This window comes from Oreochromis aureus, linkage group 3, assembly GCF_013358895.1.
Source record: "Oreochromis aureus strain Israel breed Guangdong linkage group 3, ZZ_aureus, whole genome shotgun sequence".
Classification (NCBI taxonomy): Eukaryota; Metazoa; Chordata; class Actinopteri; order Cichliformes; family Cichlidae; genus Oreochromis; species Oreochromis aureus.
The window spans coordinates 27587996-27611429 of record NC_052944.1 but is presented as its reverse complement, the minus strand read 5'-3'; the positions used below and the strand labels follow the sequence as shown (position 1 = coordinate 27611429).

Below are 23434 nucleotides of genomic sequence, written 5' to 3'. Positions count from 1 at the left end.
TGACAACAACATCAGGAAGAAGGAACACGAGAAACTTGAAAAAATACCAAGGGCTCGGGAAGATGTGGAGGGTGAAGATAACGGTGGTCCCAGTGGTAATCGGAGCACTAGGTGTAGTAAATCCCAAGCTAGGCGAGTGGCTCCAGCAGATCCCAGGAAAAACATCGGAGATCTCTGTCCAGAAGAGCGCAGTCCTGGGAACAGCTAAGATACTGCGCAGGACCCTCAAGCTCCCAGGCCTCTGGTAGAGGACCCGAGCTTGAAGGATAAACCGCCCGCAGGGGCGAGTGGGGAATTTTTATATTTATATATATATATATATATATATATATATAAAACTATGATTCTATGATAAATGCAGAACCCTTGAGGAATATTTAAAATGGATGAATATTATCACTATTTTACTCACTTCAGATTTTCCATGGATGCTGCTTCACAATGCAGATTAAAATTATTTTATGGTTAATAAAAAAAAAGCCACCTACTAAATATATTCAACACTTTATAAAATGACTGGCTTAAAACACTACAGACAAAACATAACAGTTGTAGCTGACTGGAGTTTGGCTATTTGTAATTTCTGTAAAGAGACCACTTGTTCACAAACATATCCCAATATGAGAGTTTGCACTCTCTTATTGTAGCTGTCAGGAAAGTCTCCGCAGGTACAGTATGAAGGTGCAAACACATCATTAACATTAATTTGGGTCTTTTTGTTAGGTTACAACTTAGTATTTTGATTTGTCCTATACATTTTTTAAACTTTGACAAAGTCTCAAGCCACCATCATTTCTTTAAACTTTGCTTTGGACAAGTTTGATTTTTCACCTGTTGTTATTTTTTTAAAGCTCTCTCCGGGCTTTATGAAAGTCTTTTGCTGCAAGCTGATATCACAACAAAGAGTGTATAGACATGGCAGTCCACCACGTTCATTTCACGCTTTGCCTCTACAAAGGACATGAGGATAAACAATATGAAACACACATTTAATTTAATTTTAGCTTGTTACAAATTATATTAGTACTACTGCTTATTTGGCAATAATGATGTTGGAGAATGTGCCAGTTTCATTTCTTGGTCAGGATTTATTACTTATTAAGGTTTAAAATCTTTGAACTTCTTCCACAGTTCATTTCAGAGTCGTTGCGCTGGACTCCAAGTTTAGACCTGTCAGTCAGCTGGTGAGTATTTCTGTCCCTCCTTTCCTCCTTGACTTTTATCACTCTGTTGAGTTTATCAGTCAACTTGCACTAACAAATCAATAGTACAATGTATTGTCTGTGTTTAGTAATGAGTTTTTACTTATGCTGTAATAACTCTAACAAGCAAACAGTTTAGCAATAGTCTTGGAGTGTACAAAATAACCTAAAAAAACATACTGTTGAAAAGTCAGTTTCATGTTAAATTGTGTTTTGTGTTTAATATTTTTGAATTTCTACCAAGCCTAAAGTTGGATAGAGAAATTGGTAGGACACTGTATAAGAAACCCATTTCCTCTAACAATTTTCTCGTTTTTGTTCCTTTTGATTTTTTGCCTTTTAGTGCAATATCGTTGAACTCAAGGTAAGAAAATAACCACACATCATTTTTTTTTCCTTTTGCAAATTCAGCATGTAAATCTAATAGGTTTGTTAAAGGTCTGAGCTTTCCTTAAAGCCAACAGCACAACAAAGTGCAGCAACTCGGAAATTTGTATGCTGATTCTGATATTAGTGTTTTACCATGGTACAATTTTGTTAATATATATTCAAGATCAAGATTCTTTATTTGTCACATGCATAGTTATACGAGCAAAACACGCAGTGAAATGTATCCCAACACGCTCCTCAAATGTGCAAAAAGGGAGAGAACATCATATACATTAAGTGAATATATACAGGGGACATTATGCGCAGTTGTAGCATTCTATGCAGCAAGTAGGCGAATTATGTACATTAAATGGATTAAATAAAAACTTCTTTCAAAGTGCATTTTATACACAGTATATATTGTGTCAGGTTAGTTCTTACACCTTTACATTAAACACACAGTACTGATAATGAAACTATTTTGTATAATTACAATACCAACAAGAAGAAGAACATTATTACACGAATCTAAAGGGGTGTCCAGGAAGCAACCAAAAGTGAGGTGACAACCAGAAACCACAGAAAGCGGCTGAAAAGAATTGCTTCCTGCAGATCACTTTGTTGGCCAATAGTTGGTCACTGGTAGACATTCCACACTCTGATCAACTCTATAATTTATTTACCACATTAGAGGGTTAGGTAGGCAATCAATGGTGTTTTTTGCTCTCGTAACCTTTAATGGCTCATCTCAAAGTGGAGAAAATGATCTTGGGACCTGCTTACATTATATTGCCAAGTATTTTTCACCAGTAGTTGCTTGGTGTTGTCAAATATTATTAAGTTTCTTTGGCCTTTGTTCCACATGTTGCTGCGAATCATTTCCAATGAGGACATAGCTTTAGTGTAAAGATTTCTTTTTTTCTATGTCTTCTTAGCAACTGCAACAATTTCTGAATTTAAAAACAGACAACCTGCCCTAAACTCAACTCAACTATAGGAACAGGAAGAAGAGGTGGTTTTAAAACAAAAATGACAGCTCTCCCCTACAAACTTTCTGTGGCAAGATTTGCTAAAACCTATCAAACCGAGGGTAACTTAAACGTTGCAAGTTACAAACAAAGAAAAGCTAACATGGAGCCTAGCCTACACAATAACATGACAAAGCTGGATACAAAGAATATGAAACAAAAAAAACGAAAGTATAGCTTCAGACATTTTAATTAGCCCACTGAGAGCACTCAGTGTGCCCTCATTGGGCTCAATGAGTGCCCTCAGGTGCGGAGACCTCTGGTAAAGACGAGACAGAACCAGCAGGCGTGAAGACCTCTGGCCGATACAAAGCTGACTGGATCTGTATTGGCTCTGCTCAGGCACCGACAGCAAGGTGCAGTCCTCACCTGGCTGAATGAGCTCACCGGAGCCTCCAGCAGAGGATGTAGGTGGCTGGGTTGACTCGCCCGAACTCTCAGTGGAGACTGATTGCTGAGACGGCCCGGCAGAGTTCACAGGTGACACAGGCTGCGCTGGCTCTTAGCCTCCAGGGGTCCAGAGTCAGATGGAGGCTGAAACTCAGCCTCTGGGGAGGACCTGGAGAGAACGACAGTCTATAGAAAGGGCAGCTTTTGAGAAACAGCAAAAGTCTTAGTAGGATTAGCTACCTGCTTAGAATGAGCAGGCGAAAAACAGTCCTTTATATTTTCAGGCTTTGAATAAACAGTCCTCAAGTCAGCAGCTTCAGGATGGACTGACTCCGGAAAAGCTAGATCAGCTGCCATACAAACAGTCCATCAGCTGGTTTCTGCCGAGCAGGCTTTGCTTTTACTTTCAGAGCAGGGGTTTACAGTCTGTGTAGGCATAGCTCTGTGTACAGAAAGAGCAGGTGAAACAAAGTCTTTTAAATCCGGAAACCTGGAAATAACATGCTCAGGAAAAACAGTCTTAGGCTCGGAACCCACTGACTCATGAACATTCAAACCAATATCTTTGTTAGAATACACAGTCTTATAAAACACACAGTTTTCAAACACTGGGGAGGCATGCTCAGGGTTAACAATTTCAGAAATCGTGGTGCCTGAGGAAACAGTCTCAGAGTTGAAATTATAGCGCTTAGAGTAACCAGTCCCTGTAGTGGCTGCTGATGCTGTTGCCGTTGCTGCGTAGATCGCCAGGAGTGGACGAAGTCTGCTAGCTCCTGAGCTTGTAGCATGTCCCGGGCTCGATGCAGTCCTTAATCAGGCCCTTTACTTATGAGAAGATTCCCCTCTAGAATCACCTCAATGGCGTTTATCCCTACAACCCTAGCCTTGATATCCGAGGTGTGGGAAATTCGCATCATCAGGCCTTGGATGCGGGTCAGGTTGCACTCCCACGATAAGCCTGCTGGGTCCATGTAGTGATCGCGTCATTCTGTCATGATTTGGCTGTGTGGCAGACAGGATTGGACCCATACATGGAAGGTTAAAGTTAAAGCGCAGCTTTATTGCTGGGAAAAAAACACAAACACAAAACCTCAAACACAAAACTAGAAACTAAGAAACTCACAGAACATCAAAGTAAAACAGGAAGCACATGACAGGCACAGAGACAAATTAGACATAGAACAGAGGGAGCTCAAAATACAAAAACAGAAACCAAACACTGGTAACCATAAACCAAAGTGAAACCAAAGATTAATAACAATAATAAAACAAATCAAAACACTGGGACACTGACCCAGGACCGTGACACTCATTGGCTATGGTGATTTCAATTTCAGCGAGTGAAATGGGAAAGATGGGAGCAAAATGGAAGAAATGGAAAATACCTAAACATCAGTAGCCTATGTTTGGGAAGTTCTACAATATCATAGTTTCAGTGGAACATAAGAACAGCTAAATAGTGAATCAGATTGAAAGATGTCTGTAACTACTGTGATGTTGCGCATACATTTGTGAAATCCCATTACGAAGCCTTGAGATGAGCAAAAATCTGCATATTTCCCTGCGTTTTCATGATGTTGATGTGACTATGAAGCTGTAAATTCACTGGCTAATAACTTGTCAGTTACACAAATCATTAGCAAATGAGCATACTCTGGATAGTCATAACATCCCCTACTGGCCATTGAACAGAATGCAGGTTTAAGGCTTCAATTTTCGGACCAGAAAGCTACATCCATCATTTATAGTTTACATCAAAAGTTTACATACGCTCATCGTAGACATGAATGTCATGATAATTTTGAAGCTTTTGGAACAACTCCACTGCTTAGGGGTGTTACTACTCATGGTTGCATCATCCACATGGCAGGCGGGGGATATCATCACGGTCATCTATCAGCCAGTCAGGATTCCATCATGGTACTGTCAGGGATGAGGAGGCCATTTTAAGTGGCTGTATCTGTATGTTATCTTTAATCTTGTTGAAGGGAAACGGAACCAGGAGCGTGGCTAGAACATATTTTCACCTGTATTCATGTGTTCATTTTATGTGTCATAAACACCCACTCCTCTTTGAATGTATTTAACAGGATCCCAATAGAAACAGGATTGGACAGTGGTTAAATGAAACATCCAATAATAAAATATTGCAGCTTTCATATTCCTTGAACTCTGAGGCCCCTGAAGGAATCTACCAAATAATAGTGTCTGTGGGTGAAGATAAATTTGGTCACAGATTCAAGGTGGAAAAGTATGGTAAGTCAGGTCTTTAAATCTTTTTACATTCTGTTTCTAAGATTCTTAATACAATGCAGATGCTAACTTTGATATTTTGTCCCCAGTTTTACCCAAATTTGACATAACAGTAAATGTATCTGAAGAAGTGAGTATTGGACAGGAAGAAGTTGATATTAAATTATGTGCAAAGTAAGTACGAGTCCTTGCTTGACAAATGGCAATTTAGATCTTCATAAAACCTGATTTTTGTTTTTTTTAAAAAATTATTTTCATAGGTACACATATGGACAGCCTGTTCCAGGAAGTTTTACAGTTACGATGTGCCGACCTCTTGGCGGCTCTCGAGTCTCTGCTAAGAAACACAAGATAGAGGCGCCCTGCCACACAGAGACCAAACAGGTACAGTTGTCAAGTCTCATATTTCTCCTGAAACAATGTGCAGATAAAAGCAGACCACATGCCCATGCAGAAGGTATCTGTATATCAGCGATCATGCAGCAACATCATTAAGCAAAATGTCTTCTGTGTGAAGTACTGCTCCTTTTAGGGCTAGGTATCGTCACTGATTTCTACAACTGATTCAATTCTGATTCACAAGGTCCCAATTCAATTGGATTCCATTTAATTTTGACTCAGAAATATTATAATTATGATAATTTACCTTGGATATGCACCTTCGATAGAGGGTTGAAAGAACCCTCTAAACCTTGTAAATTAAAAACATTTAATTCCAAATTATTTGACCAAATTAATTTCTCTGCAATTACAAACTCTGTGTAAACTATCTAGGTATACAAACAAAGCTGAGACTTGTGAGACTTCATCAGAGGTGTGAGCATCACAGCAGACGCCTTTGTGTCAAAGTAACTGAGGATCAAACACAGACAAACATGAAGGAGATTTTTCTGTCCTGGCTTTTTATAGCAGATAACCTTAAAAATATTCTGCAGCAGACAAAAAAGTGAGGAAAACCATGAATCAAGAGAGTAACATGATGATGATGCTTAAGTGAAGCAGAACAAAGTTACAGGGATTTTATTAAAGACACAGCTAAGTGTTTTGCAATCTGTCATAATTTGTAAAAGTTAAAACTTCTCCGGTTTTTAACAGCAGATCTGAGGCTTTCTTATCAGAGAAAGCCTCAGCCTGAAAAAAAAACAAAAAAACCAGCACTGTACACAATGGAGAGTGACGAAACTTGCAGTTTCGGAATCAGTTTCAGAATCTGTGAAATGTCAGCTTTCAGCACCCGGCATGCCTGTGTGCGTGCCGTCGGGTCGCGTTTTGTTTTTAGATCTTTTTGTGGAATCGGTTTACCTGCTCTCATTAGCTGTTTGGCAGTTGTTTAAATAGTTTTGTAAGCTTTAAGTTAAAATTCTGGCGTTTCTGGCAAAATACATTTGTAGCTGTGGCACTGAAATGTAATTATTATGTCACTGCAATGTTCAAAATTGGGTGTTTAATCTGGTTTCATGTTGTGTTGTTGCCACCTACTGGTGGACTTGAGAGTTGTGTCTTGTGGTGCGCATGCTTTGGGTCGGTGTTCAGTTAAGCGCATATGCCCCCAGAGACTGAGGACTCGAGCCAGAAAGAGCAGGTTGGCTGTGCATAAAATGAAAATATGGACATTGTGGACTGAAAATGCTCGTGGATGTTTAGTAGAAAGGTGCACACAGTATGTTAGTGTTTTTCATTGCTCATTTCACCAGTTTTTCACAGTGTTAAACATCAGTTGGAGCATGGCCCTTTATTCTACTCTAAACATCAAAAGGAATAACCTTCAGGAGCAGTTATAAAATTTATATTTAAAAATCGATTCAGGATTTAATCTTGCATTATTCAAATTAAAATCGATTTAAATTGGGATATCGATTTTTTAACCCCACCCCTAATCCCTATGACAGTATCTTATCTCAGACTCAGCCCAGTTTGGCTTGTTCATTTTTGTCTTCATTGTTGGTTGAGTGGGTTACTGTCATTGAGAGTTCTGTGTGCAGATGGGCCCCAGATTTAAAGGCTCGTCACCTTTAACTCCGACATGCAGGGAGAGGAGCAGGTAGGTCTTCCTGCACCACTGTTTCATGCCCCTGGGGTTTAGGTGTTGTTCTGGGCTAACTGCAACCTTGGGTCCCTTCTTCCAAACTTTGGAGGGTGGGGTGGATGTGTATCTGTGTGTGTGTGTGTGTGTGTGTGTGTGTGTGTGTGTGTGTGTGTGTGTGTGTGTTTGTCTTTCACTGTCTCTGTGAAGTTAAATCATGCAGCTCTAGCTAGCCATAAAAAGACAGAATCAACAGTCTGTGGAGTCAGCTGTAAGACTTTAGTGGCCTAGTATGAAGCAAGTGTTTTAGCACAGTTGAGATGCTACATCTGTTTATGGTTTGTCAGCTGTACAGTAGCTAAGAGTAAAGCTCTGAGACAACACCACCACCCAGGATACCATTGGATGCCCTCTGCCTTTCCTGAAAGATCTTTTGAGTTACATTTTGAGTTAAAAAAGTCAAAATTTTGAGATTATATCCAATATGGTTTGTGTATCCACTGGTTTGTGTTCATTATTTATAAATGCTGAATTTTTGTCAAGGATGGCTGTGTGGCAGGTAGGAGTAGGACCCAAATGCAGGACTTGAACAAAAGGGTTAACTGAAAGAGGCAGCTTTATCCCGCTGTAGATAAAACACTCAAAACAACAGATGGAGGACTAAATACACAGAGGATAACAAGGGGATGTAAAACAGGAGGGAAATATAGCTGAAATTAATCAGACATAACAAGAGAAGGAAGAATCATAACTGAATACACTGTACACAGGACAAGAAGCTTTCAAAATAAAACAGGAAACATGAGACACACACTAAGACATGGACTGACAGATAACAGGGAACAGGGGGGGGAGAGACATGATTGGGAAAGAGGTGAATAAACATGGAGACACGACAAACTAAATATATATTCTTTGGCTGATGCTTGTGTCAGTGTGTCAGCTCTTAATGAGCTAACCGATTAAATAATGAGTTTGAGTCTTTATTCGATTAGTAACACTGGTAGAGTTTTGACTGGATAAAATGGTTGTAACAAAGTCCAAAGTGTTGCAACCAGCTTAAAGTTTGATGGAAGTTTTTATTGTATTATTTTTGTCTTTTTGTGTTGGCCATTCTAGGCAGACAAGACAGGCTGTACAGTTGTTACCTTCAAGATGTCAACCTTCACCAAAATTCACAAATTCCTTCAAGATGAGCTGATTGTCAGTGCCAAAATGGAAGAGGAGGAAACAGGAAAGTCTTGCAATTGTTATTTTTCATTTAATTTTAATTATTACATTTTTTTAAATTATACATTATTGTTCTAACATTGAGGTTTTGTATTCAGGCATTTCGCAGGAACAAGAAAAGAGAATAAGAATTTCCAATATGCTTGGAAAAGTGTATTTTGTTGATATGCCCAGGATTTATGAACCAGGATCAAATGTAGAAGGAAAAGTAAGTTCAAATTTGTGCTATATAATTTAGAATGTAGTGTAAATAATGTGGGTTTTAGTAATGAAACATTGTGGTTTGAACAGGTTAAAGCCGTTTACTACAATGATACACCCATTTCCAAAGCACCTGTGAAATTGTCGGTGGGAGAACGTTGGTCGGGACACTTACTAAAAAATCTAACAACTGACAGCAACGGTGTCGCTGAGTTTTCATTCAGCACAGATAACGTTCATGAGGATTTTGTCCTCCATGTAAGTAGATAATTGCACTGAAACAGTATTTTTTAAGTAATCATTGGTAAGTTACATGACAATGTTTTCACTGACTTAATATGATTTCTGATGTCGCTTGCCCAAGGTGCTCCAGTAGTAATTAGTGACTATGGTGAAACTGACTACATTAGCTTGCTTCTAAAATCTGACCTTTGTTAGGTCTGCACTCGCAGGTCTTGCTGGTTCAGAGACTTGTCACCGTGAACAAAGCAAGAGAATCAGAGCTCAGTCAGTTTTTACTTGCTGTGCAAGGGAAGCCTGGTCAGCTCTTGAAGCTGAAAGCTCCTCACCTGATCCCAGACAACTTCAAATTCCAGCCTTCCCTCGCAGCCTTTTTATTCAGTGAACACAGTTACACAAGCCCCCATTGTAAAACCCATATGGTGTGTCATAAAACTAAGGCACTGTGTGTGTATGCATGTGCGAGCACGTATGTGCATGTGTGTGTGTATCTGTATACGTGACTTCCTGCTGGTCATAAAAGGGTCATCTCCCCTCACCCCCGTATATGTCTTAACTCTTTTAACGGTCCATCATATACAAGCATAGGTGAGCCCATAAAGGGCAGGAAGTAAACATTCCTTACTAAATAAGCAACCCAGAATCTTACATGCAATGTGCCTGCAGTTTAAGGCAAGGCTTACAAATTTTAAGCACTACAATGACAACTTTTGTCACAATCACTCTAACAACATTCCATTTTTTTTCTTCTTCATCAACTTATTTGTGCTTCTTTTTTACAATTCAGGCAACCCTAAACTATCCAGTATATGGAACTGCTTTTTATGATAGTGGATTTCACGTTATGTATATGTCCCGACCTCCTTCTCAAAATGCAAGAACATTCAGCTCGCTCGAGGTGAAGATGAAGAATCAACCCCTTTCCTGTGATGCAGAAGAGGATATATCTATCCAGTACACTATAGTGAGGGAAGCAGCAATTTCTATGGATGTGATGTATCTGGTGAGTTACTTCTTGTCACAAGTTCATCCACAGTACAAATATATGTATATGTATATATATGTATGTGTATATATACACATATACATAGATATATATATTTGATTTTCTTGTGACCATACGATTGCTGATAGGGAGCTGGTCATGAGATGTTGATCCATTCTCATTACCTCATGTATACAATGCACAACACACGATTAAGCCGAAACCCGGGCCAATAGCCAAAATGGTTGCACAGGTGAAAAATCGTCTCAAAATGGGCCAAAAATTTGCACTGTGTATGCCCAGCTGAACACAACCAAGACATACATTGAAGATTAAGCCTTTATGATTAAGGTTTACATGTCTGCATTGTGTTCTGGCTCTGATGTTGTAGCTCGAGGTGTTAGATACACAGGGAGAAGGCAGCAAATAAACAGCAAAGTGAATCCAGTCAATAAAAAAAACAAAAAAACAAGCAAACTGCATCTGCTTCTCAAATACTCCTGGCATGACTTACAGCTAAGCAAGATGCAAATATCGCATCAGTCATTCTGTGTCATTTTCTTCTATATTCTTCAGGTATTGTCCAGAGGAGCTATTGTCATGCAAGGATTTAAACAGATTAAAGTTAAACATCAGTCAGGTATGTAAAGACTGGCTCAAATCATAAGTTCATCAAATTCTTTTGTAATATGAAGTTTTAAAAAGCCTACCCTTTTTTAAAAACAACAACAACAACTTTGATGATTATTAAAAGAAGATGTATATATTAGCTATTTTGGGGGCTTTTTGTTTGTTTCAGTGAATGAGGGTGAGGTGTCCTTTAAGTTGAGAATTTCTCCTGACATGGCACCAGTCGTCCAGATTGTAGCTTATGCTGTACTTCCCCGTAAGATTGTGATCGCCCACAGTGCTGACTTCTCCACTGAGAAGTGCTTCAGTAACAAGGTATGTGGTGTTGTAAACTGTGTGCAGCTGTGTTAGTTATATTTATCAGTGTAAGTTTAAAGTGTAGGTTTAAAGCATGCCTTTCATATGAAACTATGACATATAAAATCCAAACTTTAATTCAAGTGGCACAGACTTGTCATTCCGAACAATGAAGTCACAGCTTTTGCCAGCATGGAGTGGGCAGTGATCACTACACCTGAACTCCAGAAAACCACATGAAAGCTAATGAATGGTTTCTGTGTTATACAGGCTTGAAGTTTTGTTTTTTAAAACCATTAAAGTTTAGATGGTGTGATGTATGATTTGTGTGTGTCAGGTGTCATTGGAGTTCACGCCTTCTTCAGCTGTCCCAGGAGAAAAAACCAACATGCAGGTGACGGCCCTTCCACACTCTCTGTGTGGTGTGAGTGCCATCGACAAGAGTGTCCTCATCAAGGAGCCTGGGAATATTCTGGATGTAGATAAGGTAACTGTGATCTCAGCCACAGCATGCATCCTTTACTCTCAGTCTCTTCTAGTTTCATAAGTAGCAGACATTATATGAAGGCAACATGGCACTCAGTTTTGGGGGAAGTTCCATAATTGCAAAGACAGGGATTCTCCTGCATCTAAAGAGCCAATCAAAACTGAATGAGGACAAGTATAAGGTTCACAACAGTTTAAGCTGTGTCATGGCAGTATCTCTCTTCCTTGCTGTGTAACCATAGCCAGGGTGCTGCAGAGATGTTTAAAGAGGCAGGTGGTCAAAGTTAAAAAGGGGCACATAGAACCAGGCTGAAGAACAACAACCCACATTAATCAAGAATGTAACATAGAATCGCATCATACTATATCACTGTCATCAGGTGGGGACAATGCAAAGCAAACATAGCCTATGTTTTACCTGGTAGGTACAATGTTGCTGTTGAGGGGTTTCTGCTTTTCCTGCTGCTGATAGTGCCGGAGGGCAGGGCTGTGTTGAGACTGTAGACTGTAAAAAGTCCATAGGAGAGATGGTAGCCGATTGAACATGTGTTATGCAAAGACTGGTGACAGCGCTTGGAACCATAAGGCAACAAAAAACTGTGAGAAATAAACTAGGCTCTGCCTGTGAATCACTCTTTGCCTCTCTTCTCCTTCCATCCCCTCATCTCATCTATCACTCTCCACTTGCTGTCCATCTGAGAACAAGGCACAACTTGCTATTGCAATAATCTATGATTTAATTATCCACACTTAAAAACTCTTGCACTTAATCCACAAAGTAATGATAGAAAATGTTATAGAACCAAAACATTGTGTTCATTGTTGTTTTTATACTTGAATACCTCTACAATCCAACAACTGGTACATGTGTTATTGTTACCTGTGCTCTTTTTAATCCAGCTAGTGAGGGATCCACTGCCTCTAGCCTCACACAGCTCCTTTTGTCACTGTTTCCTCCTCATGTACTTACAGGGCATTGCTGGACAATGTTATATCATGAGTAATAATTTAAAAAAATCTATACACATAAAACACGCGCACGCACACACACACACACGGACATACAGTGACATTTTATACCTTCTCCAGAATACTGTATATACTATGGCCACAAGTGTGCATCATGGTGCTGATCCAGAATACTTCCCTTATTATTTATTCCTAGTGCTATAATAATAAAGTAATGAAAATTAAAACAATAAAGTAATAAATATAAAATAAAGTATTTATGATGATTCCAAGACAAACATGAACACAATAAGCTAATACTCCTGTGTGCTATAGATTACAGTGTGCACTGTACACTAGGGCTGCCACAAACGATTATTTTGATAGTCGACTAGTCACCGATTATTTTTGTGATTAGTCGACTAATCTCATCATGCATCCATTGGATGTAAAATGTACACCTTATTGCACCAGCATGCATCTGCTCTTATATAACTATCATTAGCTTATAGCTTGAAGTGTTTAAGGTATGTGCTAACCAAATATATAGACAAGATGATAGTTTATTAAACTTTTAATAAAATTTGTGGATTGTCTCGGTGGAGTTTAATATACTCAGCCGTCTGATCTTTGCTCCCCAAAATATAACAGGACACTGGAGTATATTCTCCACCAGCTCACACTTCTGTTTGATCAGTTTTCTGTTTGACGTTTATTCAATTCAATTCAATTCAATTCAATTTTATTTATATAGCGCCAAATCACAACAAAAGTCGCCTCAAGGCGCTTTATATTGTACAGTAGATAGCACAATAATAAATACAGAGAAAAACCCAACAATCATATGACCCCCTATGAGCAAGCACTTTGGCGACAGTGGGAAGGAAAAACCCTTTTAACAGGAAGAAACCTCCGGCAGAACCAGGCTCAGGGAGGCGGCCATCTGCTGCGACCGGTTGGGGTGAAAGAAGGAAAACAGGATGAAAGACATGCTGTGGAAGAGAGACAGAGATTAATAACAGATATGATTCGATGCAGAGAGGTCTATTAACACATAGTGAGTGAGAAAGGTGACTGGAAGGAAAAACTCAATGCATCATGGGAATCCCCGGCAGCTCACGTCTATTGCAGCATAACTAAGGGAGGATTCAGGGTCACCTGGTCCAGCCCTAACTATATGCTTTAGCAAAAGGAAAGTTTTAAGCCTAATCTTGAAAGTAGAGATAGTGTCTGTCTCCCGAATCCAAACTGGAAGTTGGTTCCACAGAAGAGGGGCCTGAAAACTGAAGGCTCTGCCTCCCATTCTACTTTTAAACACTCTAGGAACAACAAGTAGGCCTGCAGTGCAAGAGCGAAGTGCTCTAATAGGGTGATATGGTACTACAAGGTCATTAAGATAAGATGGGGCCTGATTATTTAAGACCTTGTATGTGAGGAGCAGGATTTTGAATTCAATTCTGGATTTAACAGGAAGCCAATGAAGGGAAGCCAAAACAGGAGAAATATGCTCTCTCTTTCTAGTCCCTGTCAGTACTCTTGCTGCGGCATTTTGGATTAGCTGAAGGCTTCTCAGCGAGTTTTTAGGACTTCCTGATAATAGTGAATTACAGTAGTCCAGCCTGGAAGTAATAAATGCATGAACTAGTTTTTCAGCATCACTCTGAGACAGGATATTTCTAATTTTAGAGATGTTGCGCAAATGGAAGAAAGCAGTCTTACATATTTGTTTAATATGTGCATTGAAGGACATGTCCTGGTCAAAAATGACTCAAGGTTTCTCACAGTGTTACTGGAGGCCAAGGTAATGCCATCCAGAGTAAGAATCTGCTTAGATACCATATTTCTAAGATTTTCAGGGCCGAGTACAATAACCTCAGTTTTATCTGAATTAAGAAGCAGAAAGTTAGCGGCCATCCAGGTCTTTATGTCTTTAAGACATTCCTGCAGTTTAACTAATTGGTGTGTGTTACCTGGCTTCATGGATAGATAGAGCTGCGTGTCATCTGCATAGCAGTGAAAATTTATGCTATGTCTTCTAATGATGTTGCCTAAGGGAAGCATGTACAATGTAAATAGAATTGGTCCTAGCACTGAACCCTGTGGAACACCATAATTGACCTTAGTGTCTGAAGAGGACTCTCCATTTACATGTACAAACTGGAGTCTATTAGATAGATATGATACAAACCACTGCAGTGCAGTACCTGTAATACCTACAGCATGTTCTAATCGCTCTAATAGGATATTATGGTCAACAGTATCGAACGCAGCACTGAGGTCTAGCAGGACAAGCACAGAGATGAGTCCACTGTCAGAGGCCATAAGAAGATCATTTGTAACCTTCACTAAAGCTGTTTCTGTGCTGTGATGAGCTCTGAAACCTGACTGAAACGCTTCAAATAAGCCATTCCTCTGCAGATGATCAGTTAGCTGTTTGACAACTACTCTTTCAAGGATTTTTGATATAAAAGGAAGGTTGGAGATTGGCCTATAATTAGCTAAGACAGCTGGGTCTAGAGATGGCTTTTTAAGTAAAGGTTTAACTGCAGCCACCTTGAAGGCCTGTGGTACATAGCCGATTATTAGAGATAGGTTGATCATATTTAAGATCGAAGAATTAATTAATGGCAGGACCTCTTTGAGCAGTTTTGTAGGAATGGGGTCTAAAAGACACGTTGATGGTTTGGAGGAATTAATTATTGAAGTTAACTCAGAAAGATCAATTGGAGAAAAAGAGTCTAACTTAACATTGATGGTACTAAGAGTAGCTGTAGATAATATTACATCTGTGGGATGATTATTGGTAATTTTTTCTCTAATGATAAAAATTTTATTTGTGAAGAAGTTCATGAAGTCATTACTAGTTAACGTTAAAGGGATGGTTGGCTCAGTAGAGCTCTGACTTTTTGTCAGCCTGGCTACAGTGCTGAAGAGAAACCTGGGGTTGTTCTTATTTTCTTCAATCAGTGTGACGAATAGTAAGATGTTCTGGCTTTGCGGAGGGCTTTCTTATAAAGCAGCAAACTATTTCTCCAGGCTAAATGATGATCCTCTAAATTTGTGACACGCCATTTCCTCTCCAGCTTACGAGTTATCTGCTTTAGGCTACGTGTTTGAGAATTATACCACGGAGTCAGGGACTTTGGATTTGAGGCCTTAGTTTTCACAGGAGCTACAGTATCCAGAGTCGCACGTAGTGAGGAGGTAAAATTATTAACAAGATAATCGACCTCTGTTGGAGTAGCGTTCAGATAGCTGCTCTGCTCTATGTTGGTACAGGGCATTGAAGATGATAACAGTGGGTGGATTATATTCTTAAACTTAGTTACAGCACTTTCAGAAAGACATCTACTTTGATAAAGTCTACTCTCCACTGCTGTGTAATCAATTATTGTAAATGTAAATGTTATCAGGAAATGATCAGACAGCAGAGGGTTTTCAGGAAACACTGTTAAATATTCAGTTTCTATGCCATATGTTAAAACAAGATCTAGAGTGTGATTAAAGTGGTGGGTGGGTTCTTTTACATTTTGAGAGAAGCCAATTGAGTCTAATAACAGATTAAATGCGATGTTGAGGCTGTCATTTTAGCATCTACATGGATGTTAAAATCACCCACAATAATTATTTTATCTGAGCTGAGCACTAAATCAGATAAAAAGTCTGAGAAATCAGAGAGAAACTCTGTGTAAGGCCCAGGTGGACGATAGATGATAACAAGTAAGACTGGTTTCTGAGTTTTACAGCTGGGGTGGACGAGGCTAAGCATCAGGCTTTCAAATGAATTAAAAGTCTGTCTTGGTCTTTCGTTAATTAATAGGCTGGTGTGAAAAATTGCTGCCACACCGCCCCCTCGGCCTGTGCTTCGGGATTTCTGGTAGTTAGAATGACTCGGGGGTGTTGATTCATTTAAACTAACATACTCATCCTGCTGCAACCAGGTTTCTGTAAGGCAACTTGAGAAAGGAAGCAGGTTGTTGAACAGGGGAAGATCTCATAGCTTCTGATACATCATTCAAGTAGAGAGAGAGAGAGAGAGAGAGAAAGAGAGAGAGAGATGCTGTGTAAAAACTATAACTTTAATCCCAGCCAAACCGATTTACTGAGGAACAAATAAAACACTGAAAAAAGCCAAACAATAACATTTTTAAGTTATCTAAGTGACTTATATATCATGTTTAAACTGAGTAGCGAAAGACTGAAGGGGTTTGAAAACGATGTGCTAGAAGTTCACTGTTCTCGTCGAGCAGATATTTGAAGTTTACACAGCTACATTTTTGCCTGAAAATATCTTAAAAGTTTATTTTGTGACCCAGAAAGAGTAATCTTACAACTAACTAGCTGCCGCCATTGTTGGAATCTGGAATTGGCTGGGCCGCGCTATGAATTCTGGGATAGGTTGGGCCACAGAGGATACACCCAACCCATCCTTCAAATCTGGGGAAAAGGAGGATGTATTTGTTGCAGTCTTCGAATTTGGACAGCCTTTGTCGCGTCGCTGTCACATAATCGGCCTATAAATGCGGCCTCCGAAGGATGTGGCCCCTGAATTTGGACACAGCTACGATACTGGAGACTGCTTCTTCTTCTTCTTCTTTGGCGTTTAATGGCAGCTGGCATCCTTGTAGATGTATTGCTGCCATCTTCTGTTTCAGTCCGTTATTACACTCTTAATCTAAGGATCACAATCAGCCAGGGTTTCGGGTGAGCTCATTGTGAAACCTGTGTCTGGGAAGGGAACTCAAAACTGGGAACTTCAAATCACGGACAAACAGAATCCCACAATCTTGATTTTTAGTTCACAAACACTTGTTGTAATGACTAACTACTCCTGACATTTTGGAGATGTTAGCTCTTTATACAGTAAAGTTACAGGAGATACAAATAACATCTGGCCGTTCCTGCCACGATTTTTCCCCCTGTCCAAATCACGGACAAACAGTATCCCACAGTTGTTTATGTTTTAGGCATTTTTTGAAAAATGTATTGATAGCAATGTTGAATATTATTACACAGGAAAAAATAACTACAGGTAAAATAATTACACCGTGACGCCTCTGCCTTTCTAAATGGAGGGACAGTAACTGCGTGTGTATATGTAAGCGTGTAAAACCTGAAGATAGTCAGATTAACAGTATTTTGTCTCTATCTGCCATTCTGCAATTCATCTCATGTAAACAATAACGTGGTGCACAGCGTGATGTGAAAAAAGGCACATACCTTTAACGCTGCGTGACAACTCTGTATTCCTCGTCCACACCTAAATGCAAAAAAGGAGTTTTAAAAAATCTCAGTTTTCGGTGATTCCAAACGCCGTTTACATGTCGACGAAACAGCTGCGTTTTCAAAATTACCCGTGTAGGTGTGGACGTAGCGTAAAAGAGTTAGTAGTTTATTTTCTTACTACATGAAGATTACTTGTATTTGCTTAATTGTTTACTAAATGTTTGAGGTGTGAAATAAACCGCAATGGAGCAAAATATGGGTGTGTCTGGTTGGAGGATGTATGTGTGAGGGGGGGCGAGAACATCTTTCTTTTAAAACAAAGGGGGGCATAGCGAAAAAAGTTTGGGAACCATTGCCTTACACTACGATGACCTGGATGACTGAGAACCTTACATTACACTCTTAAATCCTACTACTTATTGCGTCTTTCGGATCTTACGAAGCTTCAAACGATGCGTTGACTATTAAATTAGTTGTCGACGATTTTGATAGTTGGCGTAATCATGACTAGTCGACTAATCGTGGCAGCCCTACTGTACACCTACTGACTGGTTTTTGTTGCATCAGTCTGCATCTCCCAATTAATTTGTGCTTCTCCCACAGCTCTGCACTGCTTTGCGAGCTCGTTCCTAACCAGCACTCTCTGTCGTCAAGGGCGATCATTGGTTAATGGTAGTCATGTGACTGATGCAAGCCAGATTCTATTATTTAGCAAAACTGTGATTAATATTTAAATATTATTGTTGAGGGGCACAGGCAGGCCTCCAAAGTTAAAAAATTAAAAATGTTCTCTTCCTATTTTCCTCTGTTTGTTTTTTTTTTTTTGTATAATACAACAATTAATACAATTCAACACTGATTTTGTTATGGAGCATCCTGTCATGTCAATTTATTATTAAAAAAATTTGTATGCATGTATAACACAATTAAAGTGCAACTTATGAATAATAATAACAAAATGAATGCACATTTCTATACCCAGATTTCAGTTGGCACATTGAAATTCAAGTACATAACTGTAATTTGACATGTTTTTCAGAGATGACAATATTAATAATATTTTAGCAATAAAAAAAACTTTGATTAAAGAGCTTGCACATACTGGTGGATTACCCATTACAGAATAAAAGATATTGTTCATTTAAGATGACCTTGGTATAAAACTTTGAGTGGTGATGTGATAACTTTTAAACGCTACATATGTTGTTCATATAAGTTCAGACCCTTAATCTGATTTTCTCAGTTATTTGAATTTCCTAAAACAACATTTATTTGTTATTGTATACCTTTGAATCATTTTTTCTGTTTAGATATTTAACTTGCTGCCTGTCTGGAAGGCATATTTTGTTCCATATAAGCTTCAAGACCCATATTCAACAAAATGTTGGAATGTGAGAAAAAGAAGATATATTCAAACTGATCACTACAAAGAAGCCTACATAACTTTCCAGGTAATATATAAATATTTTCCATGAGCATGTGTTGTGTGTTTGACTTATATAAAACATAGATCCACCTTCTTGGTCCTGGCGTTAAACCTTGACTCTGTCAAATGTTCCACATGATGTGAATCTTAATAGCTGCAAAAAATTAAAATAATAAAAAAAATATGACAAACAACGATACAATAGTCCTTCTCTTCAGCATTGGTGAGCTTGGTGTAGTCACAAGATCTTTCCATCTGCAGAGTTGTATTAGATCATTCCAGCTATCTCCAGAGCATATCAGCTGATGATAAATGTAATACTTTTCATGGCTTTAGCTGCAATTAACTCTCTGTGATGTTTGTGTGTCTAGAATGTAGGATTAAAGGTGGCAACAAACTTGCTGCTTCAAATTCCTCGTTGTGTGAGATTCCTGGGAAGGAATTATTACCATGAACCTCGTAATATTTTTATGCTTTCTTTTTTTAAAATTGCAAATGATAAAAACGTTGGCAAAATCGAAGAAGAATGTCACAGCTTCTTGATTCTGATTGAGTTTTTATACTTTTTTTTGTTTGTTTTTTTTTAACCATTCTACACCACAAGTGGATCCAATTTTCCCAAACGTAGGATCTATAGGTCCACCAGGACCACCTATGGCTACCATCCGTGCTTTCTTCCCAGAGACTTGGATATGGGACCTGGTGGAAGTTGGGTATGCTGTTTTTTAATAGGTTTTTGTTTTGCTTTTTTTTTTTTTCAAAGCCATTTTTTGACCATGACATTTACTGACATTTAAATTAGTAAGGGAAAATTAGGTTTTGTACATATAGGGGCATTTATGGACCCCTGCGGATGTTAACCTGTTTTCATGTTTAGAATTCTGCTCTGAATTCTAAATTTCTAAGAATGTGGTGACTGCGACACTGTCATTTGCATGCATTGTTTTTGTTGGCTAATCTGAGTAATGTAGCTATGTTTGACCATCTGAAAATGTCCACATTTGTAAATGTGCTGTTTCAGAGAGTCTGGAACAAAGGATGTGTCCCTCACTGTCCCTGACACCATCACCACCTGGGAGACGGAGGCTTTCTGTTTGTCCTCTCAGGGTTTTGGTTTGGCTCCTCGAAAAGAAGTTAAGGTCTTCCAGCCCTTTTTCCTCGAGCTCACCATGCCCTACTCCATCATCCGGGGGGAGCACTTTGAACTGAAGGCAACTGTCTTCAGCTACCTGACAAGTTGCATCATGGTGATCAATGTTTCTATATCAACTAAATAAATATGTCAAAAATTTTCAGCATGCTGATAGACTTTACAGATGATTTTGTCATGAACCAAAGTGCTATACCAAGTGGTCACCATAATTATTACAATACAGTGGTTTATAAACATAGTCCAGATATTATGGAAAACAGATCTGTATATACTGTCGTTTATGGTTAAGTTGGAATCTATAATTAAGAGGAAGCAAATGTGTGATGAGCAGGAAGTGGACCCGGATGCAGAACTCATCTAACAGAATAAAACTCAAAATGTCACCTTTATTTACACTGACTGGGCAGGGTGGGAAGTGACTGACTGACATAGGATACATGCACAATAAGGGATGACCCAACAAAGAAGAGAGAGCGAAGTAGAAAATGTATACTGTAAGTAGGAGGGTGATTAAGGGAAGTGGACACACGTGGAAACACAGCTGACTTGAATCAAAACTAATAACAGAGAGGAAGCAAAAGTCAACATTATACCCATGAGACAAGAGACTATCAAAATAAAACAGGAGGTAAAAGCCAGACTGGGGAAAAATAGACATATCAACTACACAGGGAACATAGACAAGACAGTGACAGACTAGACACGAAGAGGAACAAACACAAACCAACAAGAACTGAGAACTAAAAATAACTCAGAAGCACAAGTCAAATCCGTAACTCAATACTAACTAAAACAAACTTTTCAATCCAAATACTTTCAAAGAAATAAATAACAAGTCCAGAAAAAAACTAAAAAAGTGTCAGGAAGGGTATCCTGTGTAAAAATCTACCAAATCAAAACAGGTGATGTGACCCTTTGTGAATAAGGGAGTAGCTGAAAGTAGCTTTTAGTTTGTTACACTTGGTCTGATGTTGTTTTCTCTGAATATAACTTCTGTCCTTACAGAGTAACGAGAAAACACTGAATTTCTCTTTTACTTAGAAATTCAACCCACTGTTTTGTTCTTTGTGCAGGTCACGGTCTTTGCTACGCCTTCCTCAGATTATACCCTCACCCCTCTTTCTGGAGACCAGTACACATCCTGTTTGTGTGCTAGCCAGCGCAAGACTGTGAGCTGGACCATGATTCCAACAGTTTTAGGTGAGGGTAATGTTTTTGTCCACGCTGGTGTAAATGTCCTTTCAGGCAATGCCTCATCTCTTTTCAGTCTCTAAAAAATCAGTAAGATTATCTCAATAACAATATTTTAATGTATGAGACTTTACAGGGTTGAGAAAAATGATGTTTGTTGTCCTTTTTTAGGGGCTGTGAATGTGACTGTGTCTGCTGAGGCAGTGCCATCCCATGTTTCATGTGATAATGAGGTTGTGAGCGTACCAGAGAGAGGCCGCATTGATGTGGTCACAAAATCCCTCATAGTAAAGGTTGGTGCCATTAACACAAGATGACATACATTCTGCATTTGAAATTTTTTTTCTCATGAAACTTTTACTCTAAACTTTTACTTCTTCTCAGGCTGAGGGGACTGAGATGACAAAGACATCCAACCGGTTGCTTTGTCCAAAAGGTCAGTGTAGTTTCTGCCAAACAAAACGGCCAAATATTTACAAAAAAAAGATCAAATAAACTTATAAACAAACTGAAATGGTATATTTCAGTTTGCTTTGGATGACATGTCACAAAAGCATAATTCAGTAGCAAATTATGTATGAACTTGTTGAGCAGTCTTTACCTTGGAAAATAATCTCTGATCTTCCTCCCCTGTCTGATATTTCTCATTTGAAAAAATGCTTTCAAAGTTACCTGCCATTAAAAAAACATTATTCCATTGCTTGCACCTCTTCTGCACCAATAGCTAGATGCTGTAGTAACACTAATGCAACTTTATCTAGCCTGTCTGTGCAATGAATGCATCACAGGAACACAAAGATAAAATACAATTTTACTTAAATGTTTATGTACATTCATCATGGACATGAATTTATTAATCTGAACTGCTGATTTTGTAGACTGGAATGATTGCACAGCATACAGCTTTAATTTCTTTAAAAACAAGACTTGGGTGCACACATTTGAATTTTGTTGGATTTTATCTAATTTATACAGAATCAAAATGTATACACCCTGAAATATATACATGTACGCCCACAAACACTGGCTAAATGTCCTTGTCAAGTTGCATCTTGACCAGATGCCTTTGTTAGCCATCAACAAACTTCTTCTATAACTCTGGCTCAATATTTAGCCACTCTTCTTGGCAGAATTGGTAGCGTTCATTTAAATTGATTAGTTTCCTGACCTGTACCTGGCTTGTAAGAGTCCACAAATTTTCAATAGGGTTGAGGGTGGGGCTTTGGGGAGAGCATCCCAGAAGCCCAGTGATAGCCTGCTTCATCCATTCCAAAATCAGTGTTTGGGATCATTGCCCTGTTGGAACACCCAGTTGTATCCAAGTTTCAACTGTGTAGCTGTTGGCTTGAGGTGAAGTTGAAGGAAAAGTGCAATGTATAAGTACCACTGGCAGCAAAACAGCCCCAGAGCATGCTGAAGAATGCATTGTTGATATTTGGCACTATCTTCTTGTTTAAAAGTCTCATCTTTACTCCTCCAAACATACCTCTTGTCAATGTGGCAAAATAGCTCAGTCTTTCTCTTGTCCAACCATCAAAGCTTTCTCCAGAAGCCATTGGCAGCAGCAAATTTCAATCAGGCTTGAAGGCTTTGATTTTGGCGCAATCTAGGTCAGCATGCTCTCAGTTCATGGTGATGTAAAACTCACTTCACTGTTTACAATGGCTTGTGTTCCAGCAGTTTCCAGTTAATGGCACGCTTCAGCTTTGGTGGTTCCTGAACATCCCAACTAATTTCCTCTCATCTGAAGGTGACAGTTTGGATCTTCTTCCAATGAGTCATGTCAAAGAAATCTTATTAGGCCATGGACTTGTCACCCAAAATAAATTCAAACTTATGCACCCAATTCTTGTTTTTTAGAGTAGTTAAAGATGTGTGCCATACATTCATTCCCGCCTGGAAAAAGAACAGTTCAAAGATGTCATTAAAAGCCCCAAATTACCAAAACATTAATATCCATGATGAGCAGATGTAAACCGGACCATTGGATCTCATCATTTTGTCATTTAATTCATTAGACAGTAATAAGCATCACATCCTTCAATTGAGATGAGCCCTTTTTAACCTCTGTAGGAAGTGCAGGAGCTGATGAACTTTTTTGTCAATGGAGCCGGCATGTAGGGTCTAAGTCAGTTTGTTTGCCACATGCACCCCCA

General features: G+C 39.0%; 1 protein-coding gene across 2 annotated transcripts in view; it reads left to right on the top strand.

Annotated features, from left to right (window-relative positions):
• The window catches only part of LOC116316896 (alpha-2-macroglobulin-like), a 45630-nt gene that overhangs the window by 4659 nt on the left and 17537 nt on the right, over positions 1-23434 (top strand). The window contains exons 4-22 of one of the 2 annotated variants that reach the window (XM_039609801.1): positions 1132-1184; positions 1546-1566; positions 5080-5245; positions 5332-5416; positions 5503-5626; positions 8385-8499; positions 8594-8703; positions 8787-8954; positions 9724-9939; positions 10498-10561; positions 10721-10866; positions 11186-11335; positions 18819-18959; positions 19306-19393; positions 19539-19647; positions 19956-20181; positions 21161-21287; positions 21450-21571; positions 21663-21714. In XM_039609801.1, the coding sequence (XP_039465735.1) occupies positions 1132-1184; positions 1546-1566; positions 5080-5245; positions 5332-5416; positions 5503-5626; positions 8385-8499; positions 8594-8703; positions 8787-8954; positions 9724-9939; positions 10498-10561; positions 10721-10866; positions 11186-11335; positions 18819-18959; positions 19306-19393; positions 19539-19647; positions 19956-20181; positions 21161-21287; positions 21450-21571; positions 21663-21714 (2283 nt within the window). The remainder of the gene's footprint in view (positions 1-1131; positions 1185-1545; positions 1567-5079; positions 5246-5331; positions 5417-5502; positions 5627-8384; positions 8500-8593; positions 8704-8786; positions 8955-9723; positions 9940-10497; positions 10562-10720; positions 10867-11185; positions 11336-18818; positions 18960-19305; positions 19394-19538; positions 19648-19955; positions 20182-21160; positions 21288-21449; positions 21572-21662; positions 21715-23434) is intronic. The other variant, XM_039609802.1, reaches the window with a different exon arrangement.